This window comes from Rhopalosiphum padi, chromosome 3 (assembly GCF_020882245.1).
Source record: "Rhopalosiphum padi isolate XX-2018 chromosome 3, ASM2088224v1, whole genome shotgun sequence".
In the NCBI taxonomy this organism is placed as follows: domain Eukaryota; kingdom Metazoa; phylum Arthropoda; class Insecta; order Hemiptera; family Aphididae; genus Rhopalosiphum; species Rhopalosiphum padi.
This window is the reverse complement of record NC_083599.1, coordinates 21,265,884-21,291,876: the sequence shown is the minus strand read 5'-3', so window position 1 is coordinate 21,291,876 and position 25,993 is coordinate 21,265,884. Positions and strand designations below refer to the sequence as shown.

At 29.6% G+C, this 25,993-nt stretch overlaps 1 protein-coding gene across 1 annotated transcript in view; it reads left to right on the top strand.

Moving 5' to 3' along the window:
• The window catches only part of LOC132923930 (irregular chiasm C-roughest protein), a 210,958-nt gene that overhangs the window by 143,223 nt on the left and 41,742 nt on the right, over window positions 1-25,993 (top strand). Inside the window, exons 6-9 of the mRNA XM_060987942.1 lie at window positions 9,146-9,273; window positions 10,142-10,423; window positions 15,562-15,703; window positions 16,236-16,358. Coding sequence (XP_060843925.1) covers window positions 9,146-9,273; window positions 10,142-10,423; window positions 15,562-15,703; window positions 16,236-16,358 — 675 coding nt within the window. The remainder of the gene's footprint in view (window positions 1-9,145; window positions 9,274-10,141; window positions 10,424-15,561; window positions 15,704-16,235; window positions 16,359-25,993) is intronic.

The window sequence follows — 25,993 nt, the reverse complement described above, 5'->3', positions numbered from 1 at the left end:
TTATTATATACAATTATTACTTATTATTATAATACTGGATATGGGGTAATCCATTGAACGCAAGACTCTCATTATTTCATTAACAACTTTTTTTTTTTACATAATTTTAACTTGTTAGAAAAATATTTTCCTAAAAAATACATAGGTATATTTTTACTATTTTTTATCGTAATCCCTCATTTTAAAGCTGCAAATTAGGTTAAGCTTTTCAAAGTAATTTTAAGAATATCAAATTTGTATTCTAAACCAATAATTAACTGAATGAAAACTATTTAAAATTAAATTTCCGGTTGAATTTTCGGGAAAAATATTTATTTTCTTAATAATATTAAAAAAAATAATTATTGATAAAAAAAACTTCAGATTATAATGAACTCTGATCGTATCACAATGCTTTGAACAAAATGTACCTATATGAATAAAAATAAACTCTTATTTGGTCAATTTTGAATCCGTAGAATACGACTATACGAGATATTATATCGAAGTACTTTAAAAAATGATGTAACCAATTCGAATATTATATAAAAAATAATAAGGTTGTCGCTTGAAAAAAAAAACGAAGTTACGTTGACCATGTGTAAATTGTGAGCCAGAGAAAATACATGACCTTTCATTAGTCTAATTTCATATTTTACAAACCAATTTTAAAAATTTGCATAAGATACTCAGCTTGAAAGTATTTCTTATCTCCGTTGATCACGGTGTGTGGAATTTTACCTACAGAGAAATGCTATGTTAACAGCAAACTACATCATTTTACCAAAATTTTCTTTTTATAATATTTAATAAACACATATTACATACATTTATTATATAATTTTATTTGTAACTGTAGGCTCCATTTTTTATGTGTTTTACTGTGGAACAATTTAGATTTTTAAATTTTAAATACAAGTTCGATGAATATTTTTATTTTCTAAAAATGTCAACTTTTGAATTTCGTGAATGTTGAACGTATTTAAATTTTAGTTTGTTTGGTTTAGAGTGACACGGTCACATGCACTAAATCTAGACTTCAAAACAGCTGTTTGTAAATTAATCTAAACAAAATACTATATAATACTCGTTTGGTATATTTGATTTTGAAATACATATACGCAACGGCGTTTTAAGAAAATTGTATCTCATATATGAAGCACCGCAAACACACGTATTCGTATGATATAATTATGTTACATTAAAATATTAAGTGAGTGTTTGAGATACTCGAGTATTGTAATCAAAAGCAGACAATATACTTTGATATTTTAAAACTCGCTACCGTGGTTCATCGCAGGTCGCCGTCTGCAGCTCGAGAGCACTAGGTTCTTGAATTTCTATTTCTATATCATTTTTTTCTCGTGCTTTTCCTTTGCCGTATATACATATTATTACACTGCAAGCAATAAAATCTAAATGTCACGTAACAGAGAAGACCGACGCGTTGTATATATACGTATACTACACGTACGGGATGTAACACATGTACTCACGTGCAGTGCGTTTCGAAACGATGACGACATTTACACGTGTTCTAGACGGCTGCAGCGGCGACTTATGTACCCACTGCTTACTATTATATATCTATACGTGTAGTAAATCGAATACGCTATTCGCATTCATCCGTGGCGAACATTGACAAAATTAAATTAATAATCGCACGTTACGTCTTGTGCGGATTTCGTAAGCGAAGTTCTGTCGATTTGGCTTTTCATATATTACATTACATAACTATCTCTTAAATCGAATTGTGCTTTGTTGAAAACACTTTTTTTCTGATATCTTTTTTTCACGCTCCGCAGACATTACGGATATAATATATTATAGATAGCACCTATTGTATATAATATTTTGTACGTCGTTGGCATAACATGTATTATTTTATGATGCTGCGGAGACCGCGCGATCTAGATTTGTGATCGATCACGGCGCGTACACCAACAGCATATTAAGATATGTTTGGGTATATAGTACCTATATACTCGTAAGTCAGTTTTAGCTGCGATGATGAGTTACCACACACAATAATATATTAATTTCTTTATTGTGACTTCTTCGTCGTAAAATCCTTGTTCGATGACGTGTACCCGCAGCCTCAAAAATTGGAGCTAAATTCCGCGCAACTCTTACGTCACAGGCATCGATTATATACTATTATATTACATTTCGAGTGCTCTGTAAACCTTGTGTGGATGATATGCATGTGTGTCTGGTATGACAGCTGACTACCATCGTGTTGTACGAATGACAAGTATCATGCGCGGCGTATAAAAACACTAAAAAATGATACGACTTGCGCTGGGCGAATTAAAAATATAATACTAACGATAAAAGAAAAATAATGGGCTTGAGCGAAAGACATACTATCCGTCCGGGAGGTCTGCGCCGAAATAATATCACTGAGGTTAATTACGCGTTCAATCTACTGATGTGTGTGTATAAAGTTCGTCGCAGTCACGACCAATTGGAATTGATGGTGTTGCTCGACCATTGGGCATCAAAGATAATAATATAACGTGACACATAGTTGATGCATATTGTTACTCTTCAGAAAATAAAAATATCCAGATGACGAAAACTAATACGCACGTCTAGTTGCTTACATAGGGAATTTTTTGAATGGTAGTTCGTATCATATTATATACAGTTATTAATCGCATATAAGATATTTTATAAACGATTTATATAGTAGGTAACACATCATATTATAAAAAGTCTTATTGATTATTTTTCATCAATTCTACGATGTAGATAATAATATATGACAGCGATAGTGCATTTTAATGACATGTTAAACGTTCAAAATAATCCATTTGACTTTATTATGAATGAATTAATCGATGTATATTATTAGTAAAAATAATATTTATCCAAGGTCCCATATTAGGCATTTTTGATATTTTAATTATTTTGATACAACATAAGCTATATGAACATTTAAAAATGTATGGTTCTAAAATGCTCGCATGACTTGCTTCAAAATTAAAATAACAAAAGAAACATACGATGCGCCCTAGGTAATATTCTTACCTTTGAATTTTATTACAGGTCTATTATCTTTCTAATATTAAAAATAACCAGAGTAAAACGAATTCTTCTGACGAGTGTCTGTTGAATTTTCCATATTATGCGTCAGTAAGACAAAAAAACACATAATGCACTGTTATTAAAAAAAATAAATAGAAAGTTTAAATATTTTTTATATTGAATATTTCGTACTATATAAATAGGTATATTTTAAAAATTAAATTAAATTTTTTCATTTAAAAAAATACAATTCGACAGTCGTGAGTTAGAAGCACCTGCTTGTTCAAATTTTGTTGTAAATAAAACCACGGTGAGACTTTGTGGTGTTTGATCGCAATAAATTATACCTAATCCGATATTTATATATAGGCGGTGGTCAACGTCAAACATTATTATGATAGGTATTCATGGCCTCATGGGCATTTGATTCGTGATAAAAATAATATAACATAGGTAACATCGAGTCGCCGTGTCACGATTACAGTAGATTCGTCGTAATAATAATATTATATTAATACGATGCGTATTATATTATGTTATTTATGCGTCTCGCACGCAGTTTATATGCGAATCGTGTGAAACTATCGAGACGCGACGGTTTTGTTCAAATTTCGATGGTTTTTGTCACACAAATATTATAATATAATACTATCATAACATTATCGTCTCGCGTAGTACTTTATAGTGTATAATATATTACTACAAATATTCACGTTCAGAGCTTAAACAGATGCGGGCGTATACGCGCGTAGTGTGGACATCACGTGTGTGCATTGCGTGAAACCGATATTATTCATTCGACATTCGATCATATACGACATAATATATACATTATACGTGTTCTATGGTGTACACAGTATTATACGCGTACACTATACATATATATCTACATATTATACCGTAAGTTAGTATGCACGGATACTCAGCTCTGTAAAATTATTGCGTTGAGTGGTTGTTTTTTGTGTCGCTTCTTCTTTCTATAATAAAAATTATTCCTGAAAGCAATTTGTTTGAATTTGAATTTAATATTAAGAATTCGAGTAGGTATGACTATTGTAGGCTCTACTATAATGTCATATAATAATATTTTCAGCAAAAGCTCCGATACAAGTATATATAGTTCTCGTATACTGATGTAAAATTAACTTGATGTTAAGTTGATTCCCGGAAAAATTGTGTCATTTTTTTATGCAATTTGCATAATGTTTTTTTCTTACAAAATATATAATTATTATTTTTTTTTTTTTAATTATTCATTGATATTTTTAAATCATATTAAAAATAATTTATTTTTCCTGTACTAATGAATGTTATTGATAATGTTTATGATATTTTTCACATTGTTAGTGTATTGAATTAAAAGGCTCTACTATTATACAATTACTATAGGTACATAATATGTATCGTAATAATTATAAGTACTTATAAGATAAAAAAAAATCACAGAACAAAGTTTTGAGGATTTAGGGTTACGATGATTTTAAAAGCATAATAATTTATTGTATTAATTTATAATAATTTTATAATTTTTAAACATATTCCGGTTATAATTAGTAAGATAAAATATTAGCATGTTTAAAAATTTCAAAAATCATATAGTTTTTAATAAATATATTTGTTAATGTGTGCGTGGTATGAGGGTGAATGGGTGTACGCCTGGCGAATAATCTATAGTGTAGAGAGGTCATAGACTGTAGAGCCGTTCTGTGCGAGCTGAACGGTTTTCTTATATTTTCATTTTCCACCGATAAAACAGTATTTTCTGACATAACGCCCTCGTCATCACAAAACCACCCGGCTCTGAACAACTTTAACCTATGTGTACATAATAAATGTTACAATCATTTAGCTCTGATTTAGTATTACGACACTGTCGTCGCAGATCGACTTCAGAACATATATTTTTGCGCCATGACTATATATACACGAAACATGTATAAATACTAATACATACATGAAATAAGTAGGCATACCAATTTGTTCATAAACATTGCTCGTGAGAAACACTTTCGAAAATGTGTATTAGGGCCTGAATAAGTACCTAATTAATGCACCTATATAGTATATATATACAGCAGTGGTCTGTAACTAGTTTTTAATGGAGTCTGGATGATTTAACAAAACAATTTCAAGCTCCAGAAAAAATCAAATACAAAATCGAACTTTCCGCAACAAAAGACACCCTGTATAAATATCTTTATTTTATAAAATATATTATATTATAATTACGGTCGTCCTGTCGCAAGTCGCGACGATGAGTTTTAATACCTATTATATTTTTTTCTCTATAATTTAATACATATTATTTTTATTATTTTACGATGACGTGACTACGAAACGATGAAAATTTTTTCGAGTTCCCTGCGCACACGTCTCCACAGAAAAGACCCACCGTATAATAATAAAAATATATATTCATGAAACCGTAACATTTCCCAGTCACCGTCGCAGTACAATTACCGGACATGCTGCCATAATAATATTGATAGGCGATATCGAGCATTATATAATATAATATATATATATTATTAATAGGTTTTTGTTTCATCGACACGGCTGACTATACTATACATACAGAATGATTCACCAACCATGATGCTCATTTCTTTTTTATAATCTATTTATTCAAATTCTGATTCGTAGATATTTTAAATGTGCAATTGGGTTTTCAAATACTTAGAATTATTTTTTAATTTAAGGGATTTTCTATGTCATACAAATACTTCTGTTTTTAAAAACCTCATTTTACTGTTATAGCCTTATAGGTATGTAATTTTATTGAAAATGTTTATAATCTAAATTGGAATTTTAACGAGAAATTTCTGAGTAATTTTAATATGTACCTACGTGCTATGTATATTGTATTTAAGAGTAGATATTTATGAAAACAGTTCTTAAAATAACTGTTTCACATATAAAACATGCAGCATAGATTTAGTTTTTATCTAGCACTCATTACATTTTGATAATTAAAAAAAAATTTTAAATGTGAATAGAATAGTTTTAATCAATATAATTTTTAAACTTTCATAGTTCTTATACCTATATATTTTCTGAACCTTTAATCACGGGATTTTATCCTTAGTACACAAAGTTTAATCCCTAATTGAAAAAAAAACTATTCGTACGAAATCGATTTAGTTCGTGGGCAAGTTATATAAAACATCCTGTAGAATATAGTATATAGTATGCATACAATTATTCTAACTAACATCGTGCGTTTTTTCTCCATAACCGGTGCACGGCGATTTTTATAACGTGATCATGGCTACAAAATCAATCGTTATGTGCAGTATCTATAATATTGTGATGAACTCATCTGACTCACGGTCGTATTAAGAAAATGGGAACCGACAACATTTCATAGACACCAAATTTGTTTTAAACAGACGTTTAGTTTTATTTCTAAAACCACCCACGCGATTCGGGATCATTTTTATGGAAACAGTAGTTAATTTTTTTTAAATTTCGATATAAACAAATAGTTACTTGTGCTCCGGCGGAATAACCATGACTTGGGCAGACGTACGATGTATCTTACTTAGATACGCGTCCCCCATGTAAATGTATAATATAATATCATAATTAAGTCTTCGTCGTCTTACATTATTGCTCTACGCGATCCAATTATTATTAAACTCCACATCACAGCGATACCCAAACAATTCTTTAAGTTGATAGATATATTGTTGCGGTTTTGAAATATTATAATTATCATATTTAAACATTTTAGAAGAACAGAGTAAAATATAGGCAGGAACGATATCTCTCGAACGGTTTAGACCACTATATAGTTCATCATTAAAAAAAAATAATATTATTTTGAATATTCGTTACGATAATAGGTACATCAATTTTTTTTTTAAAAAGTATATTATTCGCATCTGATTTTAAAATTAAAAAAACACGTTCACAAAGTATATTAAACAATTTTTTTCTGCAAAATCACCAAAATTGTCTTGTAAAATTAGTGTAGAGGTGTAGGCGTTCAGACAGATTACACAAATATACGTCGCGTAATAAGTGCAAAGATTACTGACATTTATTATACCTGTAATACGTACTATCAATGTCACGGACACTCGAAAATTACGTAGCATAAACCTACTCAACCTATACACAGTGTAAAATAATTTGGAAAGTCGACAATCATTTTTAACTAAAATAATTAAAAACTATAAAGTTTTTTCGCATTATTATTTTTCTTTTGATAGTCGTGGCACACGAAAGATCATCAAGCCGTATTATATATCACAGCATTAAAATATTTGCACTAAATAATGGACTGGGGTTACAAACTTTCCAATTAATTAACATTATAATATTGTAAATATAATAACGATAATAGTACATGTAATAATAATATTCTTAAATGTGTTGGAATGCGTTTAATTCATTCTCCGCAGGCGTTTTTCATGCGCACGTATGCTCATTTAGTTTTGTTTGAGCTTGCGTGTGTATGAAATATTCAAAATGGCGATGGAATAGGGCGAGTGGCATGACGGAAAATTAAAATGCCAGTGTTAGCGAAAAAATTGAAATCTCCCCTCAAACACGACAGAGAAATTAAAGCAAAAAATAACAAATTAGAATTTTGTAAATTTTTCAAAATATTTGAAATTAGACAATTTGCTGGTTCTGTCGTCAAATTTGGAACGTCCCGCTCTCTCGGAACTATAAAAATCTCCACATGGGTCCTGGTAAAATCAGGCATATAAAAACGTTAACGGTCTAGCAACATAATAAATACTGAGCTACTATAGGAAATCCTTGTTGATGATATATTTTGTGTTAAGTGTCCTTGCATATTATTATGTGATGTTTCGGTGCCAATTCATCGTAGGACATTTTACAAAACGACATCGCTGTAGACACTCCACGATAATATCAAATTATCAACTAATATTAATACACCTGCTCGTCGTGTACCTACCTGTTCGTGTATAATGTAACGTAAATAATATTAATAATAAATTGCAAATGTGTTTAATAATTGACCGCAGGCGTTTTTTGTGTGGCGTGCGTGTGTATTAAACACGTATTACGCGTCCGAGAGCTCGTCGTGCCGGTCGCGGTCCCCAGGAAATTAGAGTGGATTCTCGCCAGTGCTGGTTTTACGATTCAGATTTTTTTCACATTTACGTTTTTTTTTTTTTTTATCAAAACCACATTTTAATTACTAGTTTTTAATTACGCAAAGCTGAATTCGTGTACCGCACACGTCCGCGACCTCTGTAATGTAATAATAATAATAACACGCAAATATATATGTATATATATTCTGTAGGTGGTCCGATGGTGAAAAAAAATTTAATTATCAACGTTTCGACGCTTGTATATTATTTTATTGTACCCATACGCGACGAACGAATAATAATATGAAGTCATCGTGATCGACAACATTTTTTTTAAAAAAAAAAACTATCTGTACATCATCGAGAGTTTTCAAATTTATTACACTTGAACCGTTGTGAACTTCGTCGGCGTCGTTGTCAATAAACGTTATCCGTCGCTATACAGCGATTATTAATAATATTAATAGTAAACACGGCCAGCGATCGCGGTCGTGCGACAACGAGAAAAATTATTAAAGCTGATGACAACATCGTTATGTATAATTACAAACATTAATTATAAACATAAATAACATGATTGACCATATACACATAGCACTTGACACGTAGGTCAGTGGTCAGTGATTTTTAAATGATGGCATTGCGGGTGATGATAGTCTGATAGTCCGCTGTTCACCCGAGATGCTAATAATACCTACCAGTTTAGGTAATATTCTAATCTACATGCAAACTTGTCAACAAATATCGTTTAAAAGTTTTCCAAGTTGGTATTTTCACTCGATGCGTTGGTCACACCGCTACAGCATAGCAGCAGTTTAATAATATTATGTTCTCAAAATCGGCGTTAGCTAGGGATTCAGTTATTATGACAATATTTTAGAAACGAAATCGTTGTATTAATTGTCTCGTCGCTCACGAGGTTGCTATTATTCCGTGTTACCTACTTAGCCCGAGCACTTGCATACTTACAATTTATTCAAAAACAGCCTACTATATATAAAACGTTCATACAATTAAAACATTTTAATTTATTGTTTTTTTTTTTTTTTTGTTCCATGCAGATAAACCTCAGTTCAAAAATCGACCGAAAAACGTTCAAGCGGATTTCGGAAGTTATGTAACAATTATATGTGACGTGGACAGCAACCCACCACCAACCATCGAATGGACGTTCGAGAAAACAAAAAAAGTGAGTGTTGAACGCTTATCAATTATTTCGCTTTTAAATAATATCACCCTTTGTAGAATATTATCATTGTGATATGACATTGTGGCAATTACACATGATGGCCCTGGGGTATTATTTATCATTTATGCTAATTGTTTTTGAAAGTTTTAATCACGCATAATATGATGGTGAATATTTTGTTCATAAGTTATATGATTTTTTAATCCCTCTCACAGCGTATCAGTCAAAGCCAAGGAAGGGTAGCGCACAGACGTAAGGTTCTGTCGTCTGCCTACGCACTCTGAACAAAAAGCATTAATCATTTATTGTCTAATATAATTATTATTTAAAATGCCTACTGAAACCTATATAAACACAATTATCTCAGAACTCGGAATGAACTCATTCATTGTTAGAAGTTTGAAACGTATGGATGAAAATGAATTTAGTTGATATTTTGTTTGCATCAACTTAATGTGAATTTCGTTTCACATGATACTTGAACTTTTTTGGAAATTAATATTATTTTAAAATTATCACATTGACGAGGTGAAACTATATAGGTAATTTTATAAAAAACAAAAAATGAATTTATAAATACATTTACGCGTACGCTTAAACGAAACGAGTTTATGAAATTTATTAGACGTATGACGACTAGCTGTATTAGTTCATATTTCAAACAAACGTTCCGAATTCTGTGATAAAATGCGGTGTATATATATATATATATATATTATACATTCGTCTCGTCTCCCCGTAAAAATGCATGTCCACGGTATATCATCACCCTCGTAACCCTATACAGTAAACAATATTAAAGGCATATATTATTATCATTTAATGTAATTTAGTATTTATATTTATAAAGTCCGTTGTTTGGCTGCAGGTGATGAGCACGACTAGCAACTTGACGGTGCTCGTGTCGAATACGACCATCGGCCGGTACCACTGCAAAGCTACCACCACAGGGTTTGGCGAGGTGAACGCCGAGGCCTCGGTGTCCATGAGAGGCAAGCCGGTCATCGACAGCCCACATATCCAGCACGGCACGCCGTCCGAAACGGTCCGGCTCGAGTGCGTCGCCTCGTCCGTGCCGGTCGCCGACCGGATAGTTTGGACTTATCACGGCACAGTCATCGGCACCAGGAACGATCAAAACTATTATTCGGTGAGTACCTCGCAGTTAATATATGCTTTATAATGCGCTAGCTCTAAGTATATGTATAGTATTACACTATTACGCACATCATGTAAAATATTATTTGTGTGAATACCTACATAGAATTTAAAAAAATATTTCATTAAATATGTAATCTGAAATAATAACAAAACTTATTAACACATAAAAACATACTTGCTCGCGATTATAAATTATAAATATTAAGACCACGAGTGTTCAAATTCTGTTGCATTCCCATGTTTTTAATTTATTTATATTAATAAAATATTATTATATATATACCTATTATTTAATCATAAATATTTCCAAATTGTTTGAAAAAGACGATAAGAACATACGAATGTTCGCTTTCAATGTTACAATTTTTTATAATTGATTGTAAAATAAAATGACGGTTTTAATTTTATCGGACGCGCGGAATTTCTCGGTATATTAAAACTATAGCAATATCAATAATCGGTTGTTTACGTTACATTTCCACAAAAAGTCTTTATAGTTGATTACACAGATCGATTTTCGATGATAATCACCCTCGGTCAACGAGTTTTTGGCTTGCTAATACATTATTGTTGTTGTTTATTTATTTGTTTGGTGCCCCTTTTATTATTTTCCTGATCGATCACTGGCACTAAGACCGTGACTGTAAAAGGTTAGTGAAGGATGGAGATAAAGGATTTCAACAATTACTCGTATACAGGATTGTTACGATTTCCTTCATTTTCGTAAATAATCAAATTTCATACTATTATTTATTATCTTCAGAAATCCAACGAAACATGCTATAATAATTTTAAGATTAGTTCAAGGGTGATTGTTTAAAAGGTACAGCAAGATTTAAAATTCATTTTCTGAAGTAGGAACTAATAATTTTGAAATTTTTTTAATTATTTAGTCCAAAAAAAACAGAGTATTTCTCATTTGTTATTGTTAAAAATAAATTTTGAATTTAAAATTATAATGTATTTTTTTTTAGAAATTTCAATAATTAAAAATCGAAATTCAAAAGAGTATAGTTATTAGTTAATAAATAATAAATATTTGAAATTTAGTTTACCGAAATAGTGAACCAATATTTTGTGTGGTGCACTGAACCACACCGCTCCTCTTATCTAAAATCTAAACAATTAATACTTAAAATTAATTAGTAACTATTTGTAACCTTTGAAAAATCTCCTTATGATAGTATGATACTTAGGTATAGCGTATTCTGATGCTAAATCCGCTTTGATGATCGTCCATATTAATTATATTATGAAATAAATTAAACTTATTGTGTAAGTATCAAATCAAAAATCTGTGATTTGAACACCAAAGTATAAAAATAATATACGCACACTGCACTTTATCATAATAAAACACATTGTACCTAAAGCTGAACCATTTTTTGAGATCAGTAACGGTGTAATATAATATCATTATTTATTATTATATTACTAGTATTGCACGTTTGATATGAAAAAATAAGGGAAAAGACCATTTGCAAGACGAAACGTTCAAATAACCACGCTGAAGCGTTTTAAGAATTTGAAATTCGCATATAATCATAAAATGGGGAAAAAAATACATAAAAACGCGGTTTGACTAAAACGAAGAAATACGCGGTTTTTTAGTTTTATTGAAATGTGCGTTTTTTATTTTATTTTTTTTGTTTTGGACGATACGGAAAAAAACACATACAAACATTAATCTAAGTACCAATATATATAATATGTATATGTATCTAGACTCTAGAGTAATATTGATGCATATAAATACTACAATAAATAGCTGACTGGATACAACGTATGACTCAAAAATACCTGTTAGATACATTAGTATTATCTGAACTGATTTTTGTTAATTTATAAATAAAAGCTCAATTTTTATGTACGTAGTTTTCGGATGAACGGATCTTAGATATTTTGAAGGGGGTTTCTATTGAGGCCCTATTCATACGTACCTACCTTTTAAATACAATTAAGTATTTTACATAATTTTTATTTATTAAAAACTCTACCTTTGTTATATATCGAAAATAGAATTTTGTATGGTCACTGGGCATTCCTTAAATATCCTAAAAATTCTCAAGAATTTGAAAACGTTGTTTTTAGTATAATATTTAAAAACTTAAAAAATCAAAACTTAAAACTTAAAACAGTACATTATTATTCTATAAAGTACATGTATAGATTTATAAACACACAGCGTTTAAACGTTAGAAAATCATATGATTTTTTTATAATTGTTGTTTTCGTCATCACTCTTTTCATATTGACAATGACGAAGACTACAATGCATTTTATTGAAATAATAAAACGCTTCAAAGGATCGATTTTATAAAGACATGCTAAACTATGCTATTGTTATTATTCAACAAAATAACAATATAATTGCTTTATTATATAAATCATAACAATACGCACAAACAGTCGGCGGAGGTCGTGCATGTATAGTATATATTATTATTACTATTATTATGTATATATGCGTAATGTTATAATTTCCGAGGGACGGGATGCCAATTATCGGAACTCCACGCCCTCTCTCGAGGAGTTTGTGTTAAATCCGTACAACCAACCACGTTTATATATTCTAATACTTATTTTATTAATATACAGAGTGCCACCAAACACCCCAATTTACCAAGTACGTTTACTTCCATTTTAATAATAATAAATTCATTCAAATTTTGATTTTTGGAATATTTTATTACATTTAAAGAACATTTTTTCAATTTTTTTTTTATCTATCAAAATCAAAGTTTGAACGAGTAATTTTTGAGTTATTTAACATTAAGTACTCAGAATAATATGCCCATTTTAATGGGTTTTAAAAATTCTAAAAAGTAAAATTTAAATAAATTCATTATTAAGTGAATTAATTCGGATGATATGATAGTTGGTGAATCACTCTGTATAAACTGTAATGTTCCAGGATAATTTTTAAACATAATAACAATGATTTGATAATTGTGTTCACACAAATTTGAATATGAATAACAATGTCACATTATTATTATTATGTAACACGATAACATTATATTAGGGCGAATAGTACCTATATCTTTATCTTAACTATAATGCTATAATTACTTATATTTTACCCGTGAAATTCACCACGTCGACTGCAAAGTCTTTCAAGCGTAAAAATTCGTTTAATTTGCTTTAAAATTGCTACGACAATAAGATGTATAGTGATTAATATCCTTTATTCGTATTGTCTCGTTGTTACATCTCTATTACGATAATATATTACCTATACGTATACTTTAAAATGAAATAATTCTATTCCAAAAGCGAATTTAAACTAATATAAAAAATTAAAAAAAAATCATTTTATTTGCCATAAAAATAACAGATGATATGATTAAATTATAAAAAATCTTTAGAATATCAGTCTAGCTATATTTTAACCCCTCAAACTATATTTTATGTATGATGAAGATACAAAAAAAATATATATAAATGTGACTGCATTTGGGCGACGGTACATAATATATGTATAATATATATATATAATAATTATTACACATCGACGTCACGTTTGTAGTCTCCCCCTGTTTTAAACGTGCGTGAAAAAACTAGGTACCATCTAAAATTACGATTGTCGCTGCCGGAACCATGTACGACGATATAATAATAATAATCATAGTTATAATAATAATAATAATAATAGAAACGTATACCGAAAATGAGATCGACCGTCAACGCGTAAATCATTTGTACACGAATATATATATGTATAATGTGTATATATTATATATGTATGAATGTGTGTAATGCGCGTTCCTATATATATATAATATATATACATATATAAAAATAATAAATATTATACGGCACATATTTTCGTCTGTGCATTTTGAACCGATTCCAAAACCAAATATAATAATGTACATACGAGTATTTATGAGAACTGTACCGTATTATACATATATAGTGATCCACCACGTGTCTCGCCCGTTCATCCGGAAATCTCGGCTAGCCATCACCCCGTGTATGCCTATATACGGTAAAACTTTTGATAGGTACGTTTTTTAGTCCCATAATAGTTTCTTGGAGAGCAAATAAACGTGAAATAAGCTAGATTCGCGCACGACCTTTCGTTTTGGCCGAATTTACCAATATTTTTTATAAAACTAGCCAAACTAGGTATACATTATTTGTATATCTATGTATTAAATAGAATGATTCCTCAAGTATGTTCACTGCCTTTTTTCTTCAATATTCAGTTGTTCAAACTTCAAAAACTGATTTTTGAAATTGTTTAGTATACTTAAAGATCATAATATTTCAAAATTATTGAGATTTTTTGTGCTATATACAAACGAAGATACAAACATATTATATTTTTTCAATCCCCCTAGTTTTTTTATAAATTATTTTTAAAGACTATTGTTCTTAATGAAAATATTTTAATAATAAATGCCTATGTTTATTTTTTCTCATTGAACGTTTATTGAAAAAATCATATTTTATTTGAAAATTGAATCAAAATTCCAATATTGTTAAAATATATGTGGTATAATTCGTAAGAATATAAATTATAATATATGTATACATAAATCAGTGACGATGTAAATACATAAGACAATTTTAAATAATTTAAATTTAGTTTAACTTTTGTATTTTAAGTAATAAAAAACTATATTCATAATTAATATCGATAATTTATTTTAAAAAAAAAACCATTTGTTTACCATAGTATGACGTCATAATTGGAGAGCTATCATAACAAAAAAATCCTGTCTAGTTAATATAAAAGCTTGATAAAAAGTAGTAAAAAATTATAGTCTTTATTATTTTTTCTGTTTTTATTTCAACAAAATGTTGTTCTACGAAATATTGTTCGTTTTTTTTTCATTAGACGAACATTTAATTGCATTTCGCAAAATTTGCTGACAATAATATCGTTGTTCAAAAACATTGTACTATTTTAAGTCCATAATAATAATTATATCCATTTTCTAATAATTAAACACAAATATACTAGTAGTATATCTAGTTTATAATATAATAGCCAATAGACAGTAGCCCGCGGTATTTATCACCGCTTTTTTTTTTTTTGCAATTTACAAAACAAAATAATAAACATTATATACGTACGATAACAATATAATAATAATTTTTATATGTGTACTGTTGCAGGTACTGGAAGACCCGACGGAAGATGGCGTGAAGAGTACGCTGATTATCAGGAACTCGAGACAGGAACAGTTTGGAAACTATAATTGTACGGCGTCCAACGACTACGGGTCCGACTCGATCGTCATCGTGCTAGTGCCAAAAAGTAAGTTACACACGCGAAACGGGTGCTTGTACTGAGTTCACTAAAATATTTAGAAAAAATGTGGCTTTGAAGAATATTCATCACGTTTGTTATAGAATTTAATAACATTATTAACTAAGGGTATTTAAAATGATCTTTTTCCCACTAAAAAATACTTACTAAACATTTTCTTAGTAGGATTTTGAAAACTTTTTTGACTTACACTTCTTCGTATAAATTATAAAAGTCATTCGTAGGATCAAAAATGGATCATTATGACTTTCAAATCAGATTACAATGTAAAAATTACATCATCGGATCGACTATAGCGGTGTAGTGGAATGAAAATTGTTCAATCATTAGCTTTTAAAATATAATAGTATGTGTAATATTTAGCCTAAATATTAACTATATACAAAAATCCTTGCTAGCGGATGCATTTCGAATCATTTTTTTTTTAAATTCATTAGCTTAATACAATTTATATAATAGATAACCGAAAAATACACATTATGTCGTTATTAGTTATTTATGCATCAAATTTTTGTTGCAGAAGACTTTATGCTAATCTTAGCAATCATTGGTGCCGTGGGCGGAATTATAGTCATGATTATGATTTTCTCCGTCATCGGGTTTTGTCGACGTTCGACGTCTCAGAAAAAGAAGAAAGCCAAATGTGAGTTCAATTTTATTATTATTTACATATATATATGTGTCCTATTCACATTATTGTATTTACAACGAGGAGGGAATAGATTAGGTCTAAAAAAATAGAAGACTAATTTTATAAATAAAAATTGTTCAGTATTACTAAAGCTGCAAAGCCAGATTTAACTGCGAGTTGCTCATTGCATCAGTGGACTTGGATGTTGTGACTTGATGTTTTTTTTTTAGAAACTCAAACCTAAGTTGTAGAATTGTTTTTTTCTAGGTCACAGTATATAAAATCAATCAAGTCAATCAAGTGTACAATTCTAAGTGTACAATTCTGTTTTAACCAGACTTAAATTATATTATTAAAAAATCCACAGAATCAAAGAATAATATTGATTTTGTACACATACCTGGTGTGGTAGTGTGCAAATAATTTTCCTATTTATTTCGATTAGATTCAATAGTACTTATATTTGGGCTCTGAGTGGATCAATATAATATATTTTATTAAAGAACCTGATAGATTAAAGTTATATATTATACTGAGAGAGTACAACCAAGAGTGTGCTTTTTTTTATAAGACACCTCTTATAGAATACAAAACCTATGAAATAATCTTAAGACTTGAATCCGACATTGTAATATCAAATATATAATATAATGAAAGTTGAGTTATTAATTTATTAAGCGGAGATTATGAAAAATGATGCGTTTTGCCCACGATGTTTTATTTTCACTTTAATTTTCATTCTATAGACACGTAGTATACAGTACATTCACCGGTACACAGTTTTTTTATTGAAAAATGCATGGGTAATACACAATAATAAAATATTATTAAATTGAGCTATTCTCGCAGTACTTATAGACTGGCTAGTTATTCTATTTGAACGGCATTAATGTATGTATATTTATATATGTTATCTATTGAAGGGGCAAAGAGGTAGACCGATGTATTAGCATGAGACTTCGTGTTTCTATTAAAGATAAACATTTTCTCATTTATTCCAAAAGTATTAACGGTTATTGAAATAAATTGCTTTACATAATTCAAAGTAATTACTAGAACCTGACATTTTTGCAAAAAAAAAAAAAACGTTTCTCTTTTATCGTATAAAGTAAGTTTTTACTTTTTCGAACGACATTATATACTAAATATTTTTTTAATTTCATATTCCATGAAGAAGAATAGATAGTTTATAGTTATAAATGAATTTCAATCGACTTCTTAATTATTCATAAGAGATATATTATTAATATATTATAAAATGTATTCATGGTATTTTTTAAATGTGTTTTGACATTTTTTCAAACATGTGGAGTGGTCACTCGGGTATTCTAAAAAATATCATTCCATTTAATTCATTTTTAAATTATCGTTTCTGTACATTAAAATTCTCAAATAAATTACTGCCTAGAAAAATAAAATTATAAATTTGTAACGATTAAAAATACATTTTTTTTTTCAAATTATATATTATATCTGTAAAAAAATCATTTTTCAAATTATGCTATTCATACTTTTCGAGAAAATAACGAGTTTACATAAAAAAATCGATTTCTTTCGCTCAGTGTTTGCCTTATAATAGGATGATCCGAAAATAGCCGAAAAAAAATATTAGGTACTTTACATTGCGTAACGCGTGCTTTTATCCGCACCCAAACGTATACATTATTATATTATTATACGAACGCAGTTTTAACCACATTAACTCATTATACATACACATAAATATAATAATATACACAATATTATATATGCCGGTAGGTAGTAGGTAGGTGTACACACACACGCCGAACGAGTAACCCGAAGATGTACCTAACCGCGACATTCTATAATGGTCGAAACTATGTTATAGGTCTACAGTAGCGGCAAAACTATTACGCTTGTATGTGTGCGTGTATAATGTGTATATTACCATAATGTTTATGGCTTTATTTATTTCTTATATTATTTATGTGGAGTATCTATTAAATGACTATCGAGTTACATTATGTTTAAATGTTTTCCTCGTAAAACATTTGAGTTTTATAACATATATATTATTTTTATACATATATATATATTATATATAATAACACGGCTGTAGTGACTCCGCCTTCACGTATAAGTACATATTATTATTATATTCATCCTACCGTCCAATAATCATAAAAATATTTATGCAGCTACGCGCCGTGCGTTTGTATTTTAATTATAAAACTAATCTCCGTCAAAGACGTTGTGTTCGTAATATAATAATATTATTACAATAAAGTAGCGAAGTACGCGCGAGGCTCGTATTACTATAAACCGAATGCGCGTAGAGTGTCACTGCGGTATAGTTTAGATACATCGTCCTACTTAATATACATGTATAATACATCATAATTATATGAAATGCAACGATCGAAATATCGTAATAATATATTATTTGAGAAAAAGCGAAACACAAAATTTCCCGGTTAGGTAAATACTTATTTATTATTATTTTATACAGCGCGCAAAAGTGTGCTAAGTACAGTTTTTGTTTTGTCTCGACCCGGTAGTCCTAAGCTATAGAGTTTAACGACGGACGTTTAAATTATAAACAGTCATTGTGAATCTGCAACGGCGATTGTTTATTGAATGCGGTCGGTTTCGTGACGTGTATCCAAACTGTTTGCTAGTTTACACCAAAATGTGCCTTAGAACTTATTGCAGACACCGAAATATTGTATTATGCATTTATGCCTTCGTACCCCGACGGCTGAATCGGAGAAGTGATCAAATGATTGAAACAACATCGTCACCGTTTTAAATCCAACTGATGGACCGTGTTAGATCGAATTTAATTTTACATATATTAATCATATATTCATATTACACTTGCAAAGGAATACATACATTTTCACAAAAAAAAAACTGGTTTGGGGAACCGCTTTCTGCTTTTAGTGATAACTGGAGGTGCTAAGTACGCTCGCAAACTCACTCTCCGATCGCGCATATATATGAGTTTAAAACTTAGTAGTCATAAATGTTCTTAATTACTCGTATTTACGATATAATGGAAATTGTATATCTAAATAATAATGATTTATCAATTCGCGTCCGCGCTATCGACGTGAAAACTCGTAAACGATTATAATTATTACAACATATTATTATTAGACCTAATACTATTAATATTTACTATACAACGCATAAAATCCACTACGTATTTAAAAATGTTTTTTATATTTTTAACCGCGATATAATCGTGAATTATTATAATATTATTTGATATCATCATCATGGATACGAAATCGGATTGCCGTGAGTACGATCAAATATAGTGATCAAAAATATACGATATTATATAATACTTAAATATATTATTATTTTACGATATCGATCGAAGTGATTATAATTATATTATATGGAGGTATACCATCATTAAAGAGTTTTCGGATTCGATGACGCCAGCGCACCTGAAGCGGGGCCGTAAAAACAACACGACGCCGCGTAAAGCCGCTGTCGAACGGTTCGGCTGGTGTTGTATAATAATTATATTTTTATGTAATTTATAATTTAACGTTTTATGGGTACTTAAAAATCGTAAATGTACACACTAAAACGTGTGCACGTGATGCGTGTTCGCGCGCTAGATGCAATTATCGTTTATACATTATACTTTACCCCGATCTGGTGTGTGTCTCGACACGCGTTCTCAATCGCCAACAGTTTTTTCTTTTTTTTTATATCCTCTCTACGCACAAACATATCTGTTGTACGCCGTTAGTCGGTTTACCTATACACAGCTACAGTTAATAATATAAATCCTAATTAATCGCAGGACTCCCAGTCGACCGGAATGTAACGTCAACTGTGCCCATATTTTATATAAATGTTATTAATTATAATAAATAATATAATATAGGTCGGCCGTACCTATACATAATATAGTAATATAGATTACCACTAAAATATTAACCGCTGCAGCTACTCAGCAATCGCACGCGTTAAATATATTGTTATCCTAAAGCCCGTATATACGCTATTATTACGTAGGTATATATAACATAACTACAATGACCGTCGGTTCTCATCAACAGTGTCTGGCCCACTCGACGCGATATCTATACACCAATCGAGGTTTACATTAACAACGTGTCAACATACATATTAATACATATTATGTCTGCAAATGTAGCGCAATCACAAGGGTCTAAAGTATGTTGCGGATAATAGTTTGACTTGTTAATGTTATAATATTAAGAGAACGCCACACGCATCCTTGAATGATTTGTAAAAACTGTTTCACGTGAAAAACAACCACTCTGGCTATATAGTATATAGCCATAGTTAAGAAACGTATATGCGATACACAAGGCTAATATATTTGCTGTGTAGTAGCGTTTTAGTTTTTGTCATACCATTATTAACACTGTGAAAGAGTTGTTTTTAAATCTGGTTTTATTTTTATGTTTTTGGAACATGAATAATTTTTTTGCTATTAAAATGATTTTAAAAAAAAAATACGGCATTAAAAATATTGTCTTCTAAATAATGTACAACTCACTTTTTTCTTTATAATCCCATATACTCATATACAATAATCAACAGTAGTACCTAAAACTAATATGGGAAGCGATAAAAAAAATAGAAAATATAATTGATTTTATTGTGAAGTTAACTTGAGATCGATCATCCGATAACTTTTTAATCTTTCCCTCAAATATGATCTTCAAATGTAAAAACTAAAGAATTTCAATATATTAATCGGAATTGAAAAAGTGGGATATCTTGTAAATTATACAATTAATTTTTTTCTATGTGCATACACATACTATGTGTTTATGCATACATAAAGGTGTATACACGCCATAATTTTTAATGGAAAATATCACTTGTCCATGGTGACAAATATACGTGAATGTTCGTCCCCTTTCCCTTAACTCTTAAACTCTACAGTCAGACACATCACATAATATTTACACACATATTACCACAACAGTACGGACGCACATAAACAATTTCCAAAATTAAACTCCTTAAAACATATCAAGGTACCTTTAGATTTTTTATAAATTTCATTAAAATACCATCATAAATCCCTTAAAAATTGGGCGTGTGGCGTGCGGATCTCTAAAATGTATACATGAAATAAAAATGTTGTTCTGTAAAATATACATTTTTGCGTTATAAAACAACGCCAATGCCGGGTAGTTGGTTTCGATATTTTAACAATAATCTATTGGCTTTTGTTTTTTTAACTTTATTTTATAATGAGTAAAATTATTATACAAACCGCGGCATCGTGAGCGATGTCTGCAATAAACATAGGTATATAAGTAATGTGTAACCAAATTTCGGGCTGCGACTGATAGGTCGCTAATATCGAATATATAATACTGTCTGCGGTCTCAATCGCAAAGTTTATAATATATTATTATTATTATAGATTAGTTGTCGAAAACACGCGCGCGCCGCATTCGTCCGTTCGGATATTATTTCACTTTCGCTTGTACAAGTTGTAGGTACACCTAAATACCATAATAATAATATTGTATAATTTATTATAATATAAGCAGACATATACTATATTATTGTGATCTACGAAACTAGGAATATACTTATAGTTAAAGATAATATATCTATATAATATGATGTCATATAACCTAAACTATTTAAGTCATTTATCATAAAATTTTAACTAAACATTTATTGAAATTTAAAAGATTATTCTCAATTTCAAAATAATTTCAAAAATAAATAATTAAAACACTAAATTACTGGTTAGGTCTTGTCTAATAGAAAAAAAAACTAATATACCTAAATTAAAAATGTTTAATTATAAATTTCTGTGATAGTTTTTTTTTTTTGCTTATTTAATTAAATTAAAATAACAAAATAATAGTCTACATTATTTATTTTTTAGCCTTTACATTGATTGGCATACTAATGTAATAAATTATATAAAAATATCAATCAAATTTTAAAATAATATTTTAATCTGAATTAACATTGAAAAACAAATAACAATTGTATAAACTGTACATATTTACATGAAAAATTGACAATTATTATTAATAAGTATATTTTGTCTTATTGGTTTGATTCAGTACAAATATTTAAAATATTCAGTTTATTCTTTGAACCGACACTGCAATCACTCACCGTGTATATCCTCGCATATACTCGATCGCCCAACTACATATACTTGACCCGCTTTCTGGACTTGCATTAGGTAGTAGTTTAGCAACGTATGTTTCCTCAGCTCCCCATATATCAATTTTCGAAAATTTGTTTTTGCTGATAATTAGTACGTCATTTGTTTGTATTTTTTTGACTACACTTCGAATTTGTTTGATGTCAATTCATCTCGGAAAATCGGTTTTCTGTGTAAGGGGACTAGTGAAACGTACGTAATGCACCATCATACTATTCGAAATACGTATAATTTTATAAGTTAATAGAAATTGGTTACTAGAAATTTAACTCTTAAATTATTAACATATTTACCTAAATCAATTCTCTATACAATTTCTAATACATAAATTTAGTTATAGTAATTAGCAGTGATAAAACGTGGTGGAACACTCGGTATAATAATAAATTATTTTTATTTTTATTTCTAATACGTTACACATTTTATATATATATGTATATTATATATTTTGTACAGAGAACACGAATCTAACATGCAAAGTGTGAACAATTTTCAACTTATTAAATTTTAACTAAAATATAAAGCAGCTTCGCAGTATTATTAAATACATAAATTTATTTCGACGATTTTGCAAACAATCGGTTATTTAGTATAATATTCAATAATTCTTAGATAGTTAGGTACAACTGACAATATTATGATCTCAAAATGTGTAGACCGTTCACAAAACGTATTTTTTGAACGGAAATACGAAATTAACTTTGAAACTCGTAAACAACAACCGACACGGCGTGGGAATCGTGGGTTTTCGAAATCTAGCCGAATTGATTATTATTATAATTCAAACAACGATGTCGATGTGATTCGAGATTTTAAAAGACGTTTATCGACTGAAAAAAGATACAGAAACCGGCTCTTGAACACTAAAAATAATTGTATAGCTCATTATCTTTGTAATAGTAATCTTTTTTCGAGGCTAACATTTTTTTTAGTGGTGGTGGTGTAGAATGTCAGAATAACAATATAGTGATGCCAGTTATTTACAGCTTCGTCACAATACAAATATTAAACGTTAAATGCAGGTATAGAAATCAAATTAAAATGTTTTAACTTTATAAGTTTATAACTAAGTATCTGCAAAAAAACAATTTCGTAAGATAGAGTGGTCTTTAAATTTGTTAATTAAATTATTGGTTAAGTTGTGGGGAATTGAAAAAATGGAACTGAATACTTTTAGCGAGTAGAACATAAATAAACTTTAAAATTAAACATTGAATGAAGAGAAAAAAGAGAGTCAATTACAACACAGGTACCTAATGAATCGTGAAGGAAGAAAATATTACAAGAGTAACGACGGTCGAGAGGGTAACTTAAGTTTATTAAGCACTGCAGGGTACACCGGTTATAGTCACAGGTGGAAGAGAGAGAGTAGGAGGTTTCATAGCGTAACTTACAAAGTTTTGTTTTGTCGATGTTTTTTCCAAATAAAGATTCCGCTGCTGCTGTCACATAAACTATACAGAACACACAATCGCCGCCACTACGATCAAATAACGTGATGTCTAATATATTATGTATTAAACCAGCGGTTCCCAAACTTTTTTTTCCTGAGTGCCTTTTTTAGACCAAATTTAGCCGCGGTGCCCTGCTGTAAATTCTATGAAAGACAGAAAAAAAGAACACTCATTGATAACAAATTTTATTAATTTTATTAAGCAATAAATACCTAAATAAATGCTACTGTAATTATAATTAATGCTACATTTTAAATTATTTATTATGATCCGTAGACCACGGTGCTCTAAGAAAGTGCTCGCGGTGTCCCTAGTGCACCCCGGTGCACAGTTTGGGAACAGGGGTATTAAACGAACAATAACGCAACGTAATTGATGGGTAATGATATTTTCATAATACAATCAAAGGACTGAGGATTTGTAAGGAAATACATATTTTTTTGGCTTAATGTAAGACATAACTTTCTTAACATAATAAATTATGTAACAATGAATTTAAGCTTTTTTTTATGAAACTAATTTTGCATATTTTATCATTTTTGATTTTCGAGATTATAATTTTTTCTTTGAATTGCATTTTACAGTATTTTTAACAATTTTTGTTGATTAAAATATTATCTTTTTTTTTTTTTTTGTTTACTGACAATTATTATAAAATTATTAAAAATATATTTATAATTCCCAGGAGAGTGTCAGTCATTGTGATAAATTAAAATATTGAATTATGATTATTATCGTTTTTTTGTTATCTAAATATTAACTTAAAAATATGCTTTTTTTCTTGTCAACAAGACTTGATGCTTTTAAATTTTGATTTTCTCCGACACTAATTAATAATGTGCATGCATATTTAAGTGCACATCTATTGAAATTTTAAGAACGTTTTGAACTGCATTTTAAATATAAATATAAATAAATTTGTTTACATTCGATTCACAGTCCATTATTTATGAATGTTTTTCGTTGATACTCACCACGCACTCATAATATTATACGAGCTAATATATTATTGTAGGATTGAGTGATTATAATATTATTGTGGGTTCATAGTGTGATAGCCTTAAATCCCAATTGAAAACGACGATTAGCTGAAGTGAAATCGTAATATCATTATAAATCAATCCAACTACAGAGGAAACGTAAGAGACCGTATATAGGTTAGCCTAATGTTAAAATAAAAAAAAATTAAAAATCTTCTTTTATCGTGTTATCGCTTACACGGTATTTGGTACTCTACCCGCGTATTATTATTATTATTATTATTATACTATTGTGATAATGGCGTGAACTATACCATGCCGTGGTTAATACGAGCGCGTTTATAACGTAATATGTATAGGTAGGTTATATATTATTATATACACTGGATACGGTGGTGGCTTACTACACTATTATTCGCGTCTATCTAGATAACAGATCTTTCACTTTTACCCTCCACGCTTGTACGTGCATACTGCATAGCCACAGCTATTCATAATAATAATAATAATACTCTACAATATACGTATGTGCATACACACGCACGGCGTCACATATATATATTGTGTATATACTTATACTATATAGTATATACATTAATACATAACATACGCGATCATTATCCGTTGACGTTTGAGTCATATAAACTGCTGCTGCAGTGTTACGTATAAATAATAATATTTACATACCTCTTTTTCTCTATATATACATAGTTAGTATATTATATGCATTTAATATATGTATAATATATATATATATATATATATATATATACTTATGACGGCACTTGAAATATCAGTCAAAAACAACGCCAAACAACGACGACGATGACGACGACCTCGATACGTACCCCGATAACATATTAACACGCACAGCCGAACAGGACTATAATATATATTTACAGTGACGAATTTATTGGAAAGCGACATAGGCTGTAATGGTCTCGGATCACCGCAATGTTTTAGGAGAAAAAACTTCTTTAGGTGTGGGAAATGTCAATTTTAGTTATCTGAAAGTACATAATTAGAAAAAATACAATAAATATATTTTTTTTA